This window comes from Rattus norvegicus, chromosome 8, assembly GCF_036323735.1.
Source record: "Rattus norvegicus strain BN/NHsdMcwi chromosome 8, GRCr8, whole genome shotgun sequence".
Taxonomy (NCBI): Eukaryota; Metazoa; Chordata; class Mammalia; order Rodentia; family Muridae; genus Rattus; species Rattus norvegicus.
This window is the reverse complement of record NC_086026.1, coordinates 66,364,130-66,377,689: the sequence shown is the minus strand read 5'-3', so window position 1 is coordinate 66,377,689 and position 13,560 is coordinate 66,364,130. Positions and strand designations below refer to the sequence as shown.

Below are 13,560 nucleotides of genomic sequence, written 5' to 3'. Positions count from 1 at the left end.
CCTGCCCCTAGCCTACCTCGGCCACAGGACTCTGAGCTTCCCCGTAGCTCTGTCTTGGGGACCGCGGCACCCACACAGATTTAAGTCAACCAAAGCAAGCAGCCAAAGAACTAGCCCCCCAAAATACCGAAATTGGGGAGACCAAATTAAAAGCAGCTGTTTAACATACCTCCGGAACCAGGCGAGGAGTCCTGAATGGGAGGGAACGCCCCCCACTAGCCATTGGCTTTCCTGCGTATACGTCAGTCCCACTGGTTCCGCCTCCTCTTTCTCTCCCCGCCCCTTCCCCTTCATTGATCGCCCCTTGCCTACACAAAAATAAAAATAAATAATTAAACTATCCACGAGTAAGAGTCGCATCCAAAGCAGAGGCTCTTACTTTTCCCACACCGCCACTTAAGAGTTTTTCGAGGACTTCAGACTAGGCCTTTTGGAATTCGGAGTTCCTCAGGGTGGAAGCTAAAGGAGGTGCATCTTAACTACCTGGCCCCAGTTTCCTTCACGCACACAACCTATTTGGAGCTGGGTCAGGATAAACCTGTAACAATCTGTGGCCTTACCACTTGGACACATCAGATTTCAGAAGCTAAGCAGGGTCCGCCCTGGTTAGCACTTGGTTGGATTAGAGGTAAGTAGCGATTGGCTGCAACGTCTAGACTTTCCTGGCTGTTTGGCTTGAACGTGTGTCCAGTCTACATTGTTAGGTGCCTTTCAGCTATGAAATCCCAAAGCCTGGAAAACTGGCACTTGTCTGAGCCGCTGTGGGGTGTAAACCAGATATTTCACTTTGTCTACTATCTAGTGCAATTTTAAACTGGCTGGAATATTCTCGCTACCCTCCAAATTCAGAGAGTTGCTGCAGGAAGTAAGGAAAAGCCTTCCCTTCTCCCTCCCCTGGCGCGCTCTCGCGCTCGCATTCTCTCTCTCTCTCTCTCTCTCTCTCTCTCTCTCTCTCTCTCTCTCTCTCTCTCTCTCTCTCTCTCCTCTCTCCTCTCTCTCTCTCTCTCTCTCTCTCTCTCTCTCTCTCTCTCTCTCTCTCTCTCTCTCTCTCTCTCTCTCTCTCTCTCTCTGTGTGTGTACGTAGATCCACAGTCATTCCAATGTAGGTAACTCCATTAAGCTAGCAGCTGAATTCTACAAGAAGTCTGAACAAAGGGTGCCAACAAGCAACATGGGAGGCATAGAGGCTGTTGTACTGGTGAATTTACAGGCAACAAAGTGCACTTGGGTTGGGGGATAGATTGGGAAAAGCAATGGTAAATCTTCCCCCTCTTGGTCACCTAACCCAGAAGTCTTATAATAGCCCACAGATGAAGCTCTTACCCACTTCATTTGCTATTTATCAATAACATACTTGTTCAAAAGAGCTGAGCAGAGAGCACACAGTGTGAACAAGAAACTGTTTTTGTTGTTGTTGTGTCCGTTTGTTTTGTTTTGGAGACAGGATGTCATGTAGCCCAGACTGATCTCAAACTCATAGCAAAGGACATTTTCTCCTGCTTCAACCCTTACCCTACCCCCGCCCCCAAGTACTTGGATTATAGCGGTGCACAACCACATCGGTTTTACGTGGTTCTGGAAATCCAATCCAGTACTTCATACGTGCTAGGCAAGCACTCCACTCTTCCAATTGAGTTACAGCCCAACCCCCCAGAACCACGTGTGTTGGAGGTCATTGAAGAAAGGTTTGGGTATCAGGTAGGATATGAACAGGAAAGGATCCTCTGCCAGCTGGAAGACTGTTCCAACCCCCCAGTTATTTATTAGAAAATAATACGTCGCTTGATATGGTGATACATGCCTGTCATCTCATCAGTCGGGAGGCAAAGGGAATAAGACCTTGTGAGTCTGAAGCCAGCCTAGGCTACATAGTGGATCTCATCTCCTTTAAAGAGAATTATATGTGAGAAAATACCAAGGAAGAGGAGGTAGCTGGCTCCGTGTAGGTAATTAAAGAGGCAGCCAATGGCCTTCTGTGGTTTACTAGAGGAAAGAGGGTTGGTACAGCCAGTGTTGTGCTCAGGTAAATCTCTTCCTAGTTAGGGCTTCCGTTCCCAGAAGAGGGAGAGCATGGGTATACAGAAAGGGTCCTTAAAGATAATGTAAGGATCCTTCCCTGACTGGAACCCCCGTGGGAGGCTGCCACGAGGAGACAGGGCCGGCAGTAAGTATGGAGTTAGGAAGGACAATGGTCATTCCAGCTGGTACACAGGAACTAGAATGTCAGTAGCTGGAACTTTGTACTGGGAAAGGCCAGGAGACGAGGACAGTGGGTTCAGTATGAGGCCTGACAGCACCGTGAAAGTCAGTGTTCATCCTCCCTAGGATGAGGATCAACTTTTAGCTGAAGGCATAAACAGAACAGTGTTCATCAGTTGAACACAGTAGTACTACAGAGAGAACACTGGTCAGAAATGCTGAGTCCCATTTATGTTGGCTCCTATTTAGTCCATCCTCATCTGTGGCTCAGCCTTCTCTAAGGATAATAATTCTTTCCCTATTATAATTCAATACAATTATTACCTAATAAAGTTTCTGAATCTCAGTGGAGGTCAGAAGCCTAGGCATTTGACTATTACCTGAACAGCAAGTGGCATGCTGTAGTTAGTTACTTACTTTGTATGCGCATACATGTGTGTGAATGCACACACATGCATGTGTACCAATGTATGCACCCATGGAGTATTATGTGCACCAATGCGTTATTTGAGGGATGTCAAGCGTTCTGCCACCAACTCCTACCTTATTCCCTTGAGACAAGGTCTTTCCTGAATCTGGAGCTAGGCTTTTGGTCAGCAAGTTCTAGTAATCCTCCTGCCTCCCCATCTGCTACTCCCCAGCTCTTGGGTTACAGGTATGTATGTAAAAAACCATACTGGGCTTTTTACATGGAAGCTGGAAAGTTTAATTTGGGTCCTCATGCTTGAGCAACAAGAACTCTTATCCGTTCAGCTATGTCTCCACTCTCATTATGGAGAAAGATACGGCTGACACTTACGCCCTTCTGAACACTCTCTAGATTGAGATCTTAAGGACAACCACTATACTAATTCAACTTTGGGGTCTCAGTATTCGTGCAGTCAAGGGGCACTGGGGGAACCCAGTAACTGTTTCTCAGTGTTATGTGGACACTGAATATTTCTCACTTGCCAACTAGTGAAGGTACAATTGAGTGGATCTGGAGGAGTGTCCTCCTTGGAAAAACCACATGTCTGTGTGTGAACTACCCTGCAAGTCTTAAGACAATGGAGGGGCTTACCTATATGAAGTAGCCAAGCTAACTGTATCTAAGTCCAAATCCTGAAATTGTTCCTTCTCCCATATGCTGTTTCTGCATACACTCAGGCTATGATCCAAGTCGAAGCCTTTGGAGAAAATACCCTGCCTTCCCTTCTGAAGCACAAACCATACCTACCTAATTCTGACAGCAGTTTGTGATCAGATCTAGAAAAAGTGTACTCAAAGAAACAAGATTAGTCTACCAGCCACACACAGACACTGGTCTTTAACTCACAGTAGACTTGAAACTGTCACCCCAGAACCTTCCGTCTATTTCATGAACATAAGATATGCACACCCCCATCCACAAAAAGGAACTCACTCACAGATCAGAGTGTCTCTGGCCCATCTTCTCTTCCCCATGGCTGGAGGTAAAAGCTTCTAAGTCAAACTCAGGTCTTCATTTTGTGTGGCAAAAACTTTACTGAGCTATCTCTCAACCCCTTCCCTACCAACACACTTTTTTTTTTTTTTTTGGTTCTTTTTTTTTTGGTTCTTTTTTTTTTCGGAGCTGGGGACTGAACCCAGGGCCTTGCGCTTCCTAGGCAAGCACTCTACCACTGAGCTAAATCCCCAACCCAACACACCTTTTTTTAAGACAGGGTTTCACATACACCGGGCTGACCTGGAGTTCATGACCTTGCCCGGGCCTCCTGAGTCCCCAATAGTACTAATGCAAATGTGAACACTGTGCTTAGTTAGCTCTTGTTAACTTTTACAAAAATTTGAAGCAGGATCTTGCTGGTTACCTCATGGACTTTGAGCCCCCTTTGCTTGTGATCTTCCTGCCTTAAGATTCAGTTAGGGATTTTACTCAGTGACTGCTGACAGAGCAGATCACCACCCCCAGCTCAGCACTCTCCAGGAGATTGAGCTCTCCACCCTGACTCCTAGGCTTCGAGGGTTTTGGACAAGCTCTCTCAAAACCCCAGACTGGCCTAGAACTAGACAAAGATGACCTTGAACTTTTGATCCTTCTGCCTATTCCCTAGATTCAAGCTAGGAGGAAGGCAACCCTCAGAACTATTGATCGGAATGTTTGACCACTTCCTAGCTAGACTATTTAAGCAAATTGTTTTTCTGTTGATTAGTAAGATTCTGTACTACATTGGACTTCCAGAAATTTTAAAATAAGTATGCCTAGCATACAGTTAGGAATCCTTCACTTTTTCGTCCTTTCTCAAAGCTACTAAATTTAAATGCAAAGTCCCTGGTGTTGCAGACCTCAAAGAAGAAATTCTAATCTCTAGCTAACTACCTGTCCTCAATGAGATAAACTGCATTATTTCCTATTGGAAAGTTAGAACTTTTTTTAGTGGGTTTGAAGAATGAGGTTACAGTACCTGGAAAATGTCTTCTCACTGAGCACTAGTTGACCCCTCAGGGCCACTACTATTCTAAATCAGGAAAACAGATGTAAAAATAGTATATTCCCCTGGTTTATCTGGCATTGTTTTACAGATCAGTGGTAATTTTAATAACAGATTCTCCTATTCAAATAAAATCTGAATGAGAAGCCTACTATGGGGGGTGTAGTTTGGGTTGAGTGGAGGCGGCCTGAGCCCTGTCCACGGTCCTCCCACTCAAGCCTCCTCCCAGAAGCCCCTGTAGGGTATGTGCTTAAGTCAGGAAAGCCACGAAGAAACTCTACAAGATGAAATTGTTGACCTTTGCTCTGCTCTGCGTCTGGCTGGACTTAAAGGTTTTAAAACAAAACTCTGCAGTAGCTTAGAAAACCACTAGACTTCAATATGGTATACAAGTACAGGGAAGTCAGTCTAAAGTGAAGGGGTCTTTAGTGACTCTAGTCATCAAGTCTGGGTAGCCATCAGAACATATTAACTACTTTAAATGGTTAAGAAGTTACCATAGCTCCCACCCTGTACCTATCTTCCCTAGTGAGATTCTACTGGAGTTAGGTAGGATCTCCAAAGCCTTAGCCTAATGACAAGTCTATCTGAACTAGGAGGAAGGCATTATGATAGCTATGGCTAAAAGTACTGGGAGATTAAACAACATCCCAAGTGCGAGACTCCTTTTTGTAGAGAAAACCTCAGACTCCTCTGCTTAGGGAAGCACAGTGCAAAATCCTGTTTGAGGGCTAAGCCTGACCTCCGGGCTGGTGGACCTTCTACTCCTACCTAACTGTGGCCAGTGGACTGATACCCAGGTCCAAGACATAAGGCATAAATTAGGAGTCTTGGGGTGCTTGCTAAATTAATTTTTTAGTTCTCAAACATGTGTTGGGCCATTGAGAGCAATAGAGAAGACAAAGACTGAATGGAGGATACCTCTGAGGTACTGTCTTTCGTTTTCCTCCTCTACTTCCTCTTTTGTTTCATTTGGGTTTTTGAGACAGGGTCTCTCTGTGTAACCCTACCTGTCCTGGAACTTGCTAGGTAAACCAAACCAACTTCGAACTCATAGAGTTGCATGTGCCTCTGCTTCCTGGTGTTAGGATTAAGGATCTATACTACCATACTTGGCCCTAAACCTAGTTTCCATCCAACTTGGGGGCCAAGTAGAAAAGACTTGAGGAAATGTTAAGGAAATAGCAACAGTCTGGGGAAAAAAAAAGAGCCTTTGAAAATGGGAAATTGGGGAGCTAAAGCAGGAGCTAATCCAGCCTAAGGAAGGGCCTGAGAATTCCAACAAGCTAGATTTAGGGTCAGTGGATCCATAATATATGCTTGTTTAATGAAGGAGGCTAGGACTTGGTTGAGTTGGATAGGTTAAAACCTCACAACCACTAAAGACCTCAGTCATTCTAGCAAAATCTTTGCGTCTACACCACCTTAGCCTCGCAGCTCACCTCCCTCAGGGCACACTAATAATCAAGCCCGCTGCCCAGAGACTCATCTTTTTATGAGCAAGGGCCAGTTCTCCCTGGGATCCTGACACCACATAGTCCACCTGCTGCAAACGCCTCAGCCTCCTCCATCCCCACAATCTTATACTTGCCATTGACTAATACATTATAACAGATACTGGCAATGGCAGGTCTCCTAGACTGAAGATGCCAGGGGATCTGTTCACAGATGTTCTAGCTGCAGGAAAGAACAGAAAACAAAAAAATTATCCTTTGTTCCTGAAGAATTAGAAACTATAGGAGTGTGTGAGTGTGTGAGTTGTGTGTGTTGTGTGTATGTGTACTGGGTGTGTGTGTGTTGTGTGTGTGTGTGTGTGTGTGTAGGGGGGAGAGTCCAATCTGAAGCAGAAGTCTTCGTTGTACCACAATATTCTTCATTCACTAAGCACTTTTTCCTTAGTTTTATTCGCTCTCATGTGATAACCCTCACATCTTGAACGTTCTGAGCTTCTCCTCCTTTGACCCCTTTCATGCCTATTACCAAGTCAGGTGTGTTACACACTCCTTGAATCTTTTGGGAGGCAGGCAACGACGGATTTGAGTTCCATGGTCTACATAAGAAACCCTGTCTCAAACAACCAACCTCAAATTCAAAAGCCCTACGACAGGTAGGCCCACACTGGCAAAAGCTACAACAGCCAGGTATGGTGACAAGTCTCTGTTGTAGTCCCAGCTACATAGGAAGTTCAGACAATGGGATCACTTGAGCCCAGAAATTTGAGACCAATGTAGGTAACTTGGTGAGACTCAGTCTAAAAAGAACAGGCACAATTGTACACATCTGTGATCTCAGCACTCAGAAGGCTGAGCCAGGAAGACTTTTATAATTTCTTAGGAAATGAAATAAAAAATAAATAAATAAGGGCAGGGGAGACGGCTCAATGGGTGAAGACACTAGCCTAGCAAATCTGACCACCTCAGTTTGATCCCTGAAACCTAAGGAAAATGCAGCCTGCATCTGTAACCCAGCACTCCTATGGGAGATATGAGAGGTAGAGAAAGGAGACAGCCTAGAAGTCAACCAGTCAAGTGGCTTAGAAAATGCAGCACGGCAGACATTTCCACAACATGGTGAAAGGCAAGAATGGACTCTCAAAAGTTATCCTCTGACCAGCACATGTACCACGGCAGACAAGTACTAAATAACTTTTGAAAAATTAAAGAATTTAGCTGGGCAGTGGTAGTACATGCCTTTAATTCCAGCTTTTAATTCACTTATGAGGCAGAGGCAAGCAGATTCCTATGAATTCAAAGCTAGCCTGGTACACAGATCAAGTTCCAAGACTGCTAGGCCTTTGTAGAGAAACGCTGTAGAAAAACCAATGAATAAATAATAAAAAACTTAAAAGCCACCAAAATTTAAAAAAAAATTAAACTGGGGTTGGGGATTTAGCTCAGTGGTAGAGCGCTTGCCTAGGAAGCGCAAGGCCCTGGGTTCGGTCCCCAGCTCCAAAAAAAAAAACCAAAAAAAAAAAAAAAAATTAAACTAATAAAGATAGCACTGCATAATAACAGTTGGGGAAAAACTATGGAATCCTTTTTTTTCTCAGGGTTTTATTGAATGTTCAGGAAATATCTTTGGCTGTGCCCAGAACTGAAGATATGAGTTAAATAACCATTTGAATGCCTGGGTCATCCTGTATTCACTCAACCACAAGTGGGTTGGCCCAGGAATTTGTACTGAGGAACTGGTGCACAACTTTGAATTGAGCAATTTACAGGGCAAAGGTACAGCATGTTTGGACAAGTAACAATCCTGAATTACCTCTTCCAGGCTCTTTAAAATCGTTAATGCTGTTTCCTGTGTATTTCACCAACCGTAAGTATTTCTGGAATCTAATTTCAAATTTCATCTCTCTGACTTCAAATTTCAGAGATTCTGTCTTAATTTTTCTTTCTTCTTCAGACAGTGTCTCATATAGCCCAGGCTGGGCTCCTACTACTGGTATAGCCTAATTGGTCTTGAACTCCTGATCCTCCTGTCCCTTCCTTTCCAATACTGAGATCACAGTCACATTCTACCGCGTCTGACAGATTAGTCTTTGTGTAAGGTAAGAACATAAAGAAAAAATGTTTTGGCAGACGAGGAAACAGGTCCTTAGGTTCTCTGGGATACAGGTCCACAGCCATAGCAAGTTAAGTATCTGGTATTTCAAATGTTTTCTTCTATCAGTACCTAGTTTCAAGTAGGTGTTGATAGTGAATGAGCTTATTATATTTATAGAGTTTTCTGAACAGGACCTAGAATGTGAATTTCCATTCAATGTTTGCTATTATTGTTATTTACAACACCCTAATATTTGCATATTGCAGGCAAAGCCAGCTCATCACTGGCTAACAGGTAGAATGTGAAGAGTATTCCTATGGGGCCAGTGTTGGTTGCTGTCTGAGAGAAACAGCAGGGCAGTATTATGGGGTTTCTCTGGAAGCATGAACCCTCTGAAACAATGCAAACCTGAGGATAGAGCATGAGATCCCCATCTAGGAGAGTGTCACCAATCCTGTCGTCTCTCTAGTCTACTACAAGGAACAAGGGCTCCTTGTCAGTGGAACACAGCTCAATGTTAGTTTACCTAAGCTGGGAGAAGCAGCCCCTGGGAGACTGAGATAGAATTGCTACAAGTTCAAGGGCAGCTTAGGCTACATGGTAAGGTCCTGTCTCAAACAAACAAACAAACAAACAAACAAAACTTACACAAACAAAAGAAAATCATGAACCATCCTAGAATTTCAAAACTAATTATACTCTAAAAAGAGAACAGCAGCAACAAGAGTCCTAAGAGTTTCCAAAGCTAAGCTGCAGTCCGTTTCTGATGCTACCAAGTCTGCAGACTTGCTAAGCAGATCAACTTGGGTTACAGTTTTAGAGCAAATCACTGGTGAGGCCCCGGCCTCACCTTTCTCATTTATACAGAATTAGGTGAAAAATGCCCAGTATGGGGGCACATGTTTGTAATTCCAGCACTGGAGAAATGGGAGACAGATGTAGAAAGGGCAGAGGATTTCATTAGAACTGTGCAGTTTCCATGAAGTGACATAAGAGACAAAGCACTTGGCACTCAGCTCCTTACAGCAAACACAGCCTGCATAAACAGGTGCCACTCAGAACTGAGTTTCAGATACTGAAGTTCTGGATCTCCTCCACCCCATGCCTCCCCATCTTTCCAGAACCAACTCCTGGACTCCCTCCTCACCTTCCCAACCGCAGACTGTTAAATTGATGAAACTAAAAGGGTTTAATCATTTTGGTATATTTATAGGTAAATACAAAACTGTACCACTATAAGATATTGAATATGAACATTACAATTATTTACTGAATCTGACTCAGTCCATTGATGTTAAATACAAAGTGAAATGATTGTAAAAAATAAGAATATACACATTCAAAGATCTTATTACAGTATAAAATTATTGAGCTCTGACCAGCTGCCAACCTCATCTTCTGGAGTAAGGGAAGATTTAGGGGTTCTATAAGGTTTTGTGGGAACACAGTGTTGGGAACTCTTGATTCGATTCCTGGCGAATCAGACTGGGGAAAGGCAGGAACAAGTTGTATGGGCAGGGGACCAGGGATTACAAGGAACAGCCTCATCCAGCCTAAGGAGTATGCTTTATAATGACACAGACCATCCAGTTTGAGGTCTAGGATCTGGCAGGCTAGCAGGCAGGGAGAGCTGGGCATCTCAGTAGACGAGGAAGAGTTGCATAAAGAAAGGTATCTTCCAACACAAGAAAGAGAGGCCCGGGTTTGTCCTCCCAAGAAGGGAATTTCATGGCAGGTTCCTCTTGTTCACTCTGGGCTCGCCTTTATTCCTCTTAAAACTTCGTACCGATTACTGTGGGCTCTGGCAGCTCTGTAAATTCATTTCTAGCCTTGGTCCCCCATTGCTGGGGTCTTAAGACAGAGTCTGGAATCACAGTGGAGGTCTGTTCCCCAAATCAGCAAAGAAAACAGAGGATTTGTTAGATGAAGGACACCCATGCTAAAATGAACCAGTGTTACCGTAAGTCAGTATGTTTGGCTCCAACAGGCATAGACTCCAGAGGGAAAGATATCATTAAGGAAGAGGGCCTGTGGCCCAGGAAAAAAAGTATGTGTTGTCTTCTGTCACTCTGCTGTCTGACAACATGAGAGCCATGATCCCCAACCCCAGCCAGTCCAGAATAATCAGCAGGGTCCAAGAAGCAAGGAATGCTGAACTGCAACATAAAGCCCCAGAAACTTCTACAAAGAGTATCTGTGTGTATATGTATTTATAGTATACGGTCATAATTATCACATACAGTATATATTATGTACACACATACATATGGTTCCATACACGTAAGTGCACATACGTACACACACACACACACACACACACACACACACACACACACACACAGAATGACAGAAAAGACTGGAATACACGCCCTATGTATAAACGTGCTTGGCACTCGGGACATTCTCTAGAATATGTAACTTGGTCAAGCTTTCTGGGTAGGAAGGTGAATGCTCACCAAACCTCCCTGTCAAATCATAGCAAAGGGAAGGAGATGTCCAGAAGAATGGCATTGGGAGATGGGGGTTGGGGGAGGGGGTCCTTCCCCACTTACCTCAGGGACCCTGGCAAAAATCAATAGCCACAATTTGGTTTTGATAAGGCACACTTTGATAGCAGGTGCTAGGAATTAAGAACATATTGCTGCTGGCCCTTTCTAGTGGCAAGTTCACCACATTTATCTAGCCAAAGGGAAAGGCTGCCTTGCGTGCACATGTGCGCTGGGAGACACAAGAAAGAGGTTGATCCATGGCTTCAGCATAACTGATGGCAGCCTATAGGCTCAGCAGTGTCCAGGGTAGTTTAAGGAAGGCTGACCAGCAAGTGGAAACTTGTGAAACAGTTATTGACCATCCATGGCCAACAGGCTGTGACCAGAGGGAACCATGCCTTCCCTCTCTGCAAACTCCAGAATGGCCTTGTAGCAAAAGTAGTACTGCTCAGGGGTCTGGATACTGAAGGCCCTCTGGGTCCTCATTCGTGACACTGTCTGGAACACATTAAGGGTGCCAAGCTCCTCCAGCTGTGCCAGGCAGATGTCCAGTGAGCAGAAGGTACCTGAAGAAGGAAGGAAATAACATGAATGTACCTCTCCTGTCTCCGTCCTTTTACCAAATCGCCATGCAAGACTGGGTACAGGAATTCAAGGGCACAGGGCCTAATGGCCAGAGGACTTAAGCCTAAAAGGATTTGGAAGGAGTGTCACAGGGCATGCTAAAGGCCAGAGAAATGAGGGTCTCCTGTCTCTCAGGACATACACGAGGGTAATAGAAGAATAAGTAGGAGGTAACACAGAGGAAGAACGCGCTGCTTCTTCAATACCAGACAGTGCAGCTGTACTTCTACACCCAGTTTCTAGAGCATCTAACACAACTCTCTAGAGAGCTAACACAAATACAGTTTTGACTATTCCCCAAAAGAGACCTCTGCACTAGTAAAGCCCACACAATGAAGGACACAGAAGCCAAGCAAGGTAGCACAAACTTATACTCCCATCATTTGGGAGGCTAAAACAAGAGGATTGCTGGAAATTCCAGATCAGATTGGACTTCATAGTAAGACCTGGTCTCAAAAACACTCACAACAACAAAGGGGTGCGGGGTGGGGAGGACAAGACCAGCACAGGGTGAAGAAGCCTCTAAGAGAGGGCCAGCTAATCTCTCGGGGGACCACAATCATGGTGATGACAGAGTTCACAAAGTTCAAAGAAGACCATGATGAAAAACCCCAAGAACTTGGTTTATAAAGCATACATTTTGGTAAGAAGCATCTCCAGCATAAGGAATACAAAAGGACCTTAAAAAATGATTGTCATAGCAGTTTGCCACCAAGGGAACGAATGAGTTCTTTCTCTAATCACAGACATGCCCTAAGCATTTAGTTCCTCCTCTCCACCCTTACTGCCTCTGGACACATCACCAGTCTAAGAGGCACAGTACCTGTCCTGCCAATGCCGGCACTGCAATGGACCACAATGGGTGGCTCAGGACACTGCCCTTTGGAGCGTGCTCCCAGGCTGCCTACGGCCATGCTCTGCTGGCTTCTGACCACTCTCAGGAAGTCAATGAGGGAAGCAGCTGAGGAAGGGACACCATAGTCTGGCCAGCTTAGGAACTGGAAGTGGGTTACCTGGCGTTTCTGCCGCTCCTTATATGAAAAAGAAGAGAGAGTTAATGCCACCATTCCTGTCTACTCTGCCTACCCTTGGCTTGCCAAATTCTTAAGACCTTAGAGGATCCTGTCTGCCGCTGTCAACTTTCTTCACAATTGCTTTTCTACTTAAAACCCAAAGGAACAGCTACATGGTGGGGAAGGCAAATTGCTATATTATAGCATCCACATTTCTTGTTTATTATTGTCATTATTAAATTATTATTGTATTATTGTTTTATTATTAAAAACAAGTCAAAAAATTAGCCAGAGAAGTGGTCCTCGGCAGGGAAGAACACAACGATTAGTCCAGTGCCAAACAGTCAGCTCTAGAACATAATACAAGCAATTAAATGGATACAACAGATTATATTTACAAATAAATATATACATGTGAAAATATATATATGTTATAACAATTAGGAGAAATAGAGATTATACATTTGAAAGAGCAATTTGGAGGGAAAAAAAGGAAAGGGAAAAATGTTACAATTAAATGATAATATAAAAGAAAAAAATCTTCCTTAAAAAAATATATTGCAGGCTGGAGAGATGGCTCAGTGGTTAAGAGCACCGACTGTTCTTCCAGAGGTCCTGAGTTCAAATCCCAGAAACCACATGGAAGCTCACAACCATCTGTAATGAGATCTGATGCCCTTTTCTGGTGTGTCTGAAGATAGCTACAATATATATAATAAATAAATAAACCTTTAAAAAATATATATATATATTGCCAGGCATGGTGGGGCACACCTCTACACCACAGAATTCAGGAAGCAGAAGCAGGCAGATGGATCTCTATGAGTTTGAGCTGAGTCTGGTCTATCTATATAGTGAGATCCAGGTCAGCCAAGGTTATATACTAAGAGACACTGTCTCAAAATAAGACAGTAACATATTTATTTCTTAGTGACTTATTTCATTTGTGAGTGCCTATACATCTATGTTCATGAGTGCACATGCATTTGTATACATACAGGCTAGAGAAAAATATCAGGTGTCCTCCTCCAACACATGCCACTTATTCTTTTGAAGCAGGGTCTCTCCCTGAACTTGGAGCCAGGTATCTTCAACTACGCCATAGCCAGAAAGTCTAGAGTCTCTTGCTCTACCTCCATCAGATCTGATGGCAAGCATGAATGAGACCCCCAGCTGGATGCATGGGTGCTACAATCTGAACTCTCATCCTCATGACTGAGTAGCAAGTACTCTAACAGC

At 44.0% G+C, this 13,560-nt stretch overlaps 2 protein-coding genes across 9 annotated transcripts in view; both read right to left on the bottom strand.

Moving 5' to 3' along the window:
• Positions 1–219, bottom strand: part of Sin3a (SIN3 transcription regulator family member A) — a 54,680-nt gene extending 54,461 nt beyond the window's left edge. Inside the window, exon 1 of one of the 3 annotated variants that reach the window (XM_008766301.4) lies at positions 170–219. The gene's annotated coding sequence lies outside the window, so the exon portion shown is untranslated. Of the gene's footprint in view, positions 1–16; positions 133–169 lie in introns of those variants that run through there. The other 2 variants (XM_063265753.1, XM_039081736.2) reach the window with 2 other exon arrangements.
• A 9,164-nt stretch (positions 220–9,383) lies between these two features.
• Ptpn9 (protein tyrosine phosphatase, non-receptor type 9) overlaps positions 9,384–13,560 on the bottom strand; it is an 81,536-nt gene continuing 77,359 nt past the window's right edge. For 3 of the 6 annotated variants that reach the window (XM_063264987.1, XM_039080924.2, XM_063264988.1), the window contains 2 exons: positions 12,132–12,339; positions 9,384–11,250 (listed from right to left, as the gene is read on the bottom strand). In XM_063264987.1, the coding sequence (XP_063121057.1) occupies positions 11,036–11,250; positions 12,132–12,339 (423 nt within the window). In that variant the 3' untranslated portion in view covers positions 9,384–11,035. 6 annotated transcript variants of the gene reach the window in all.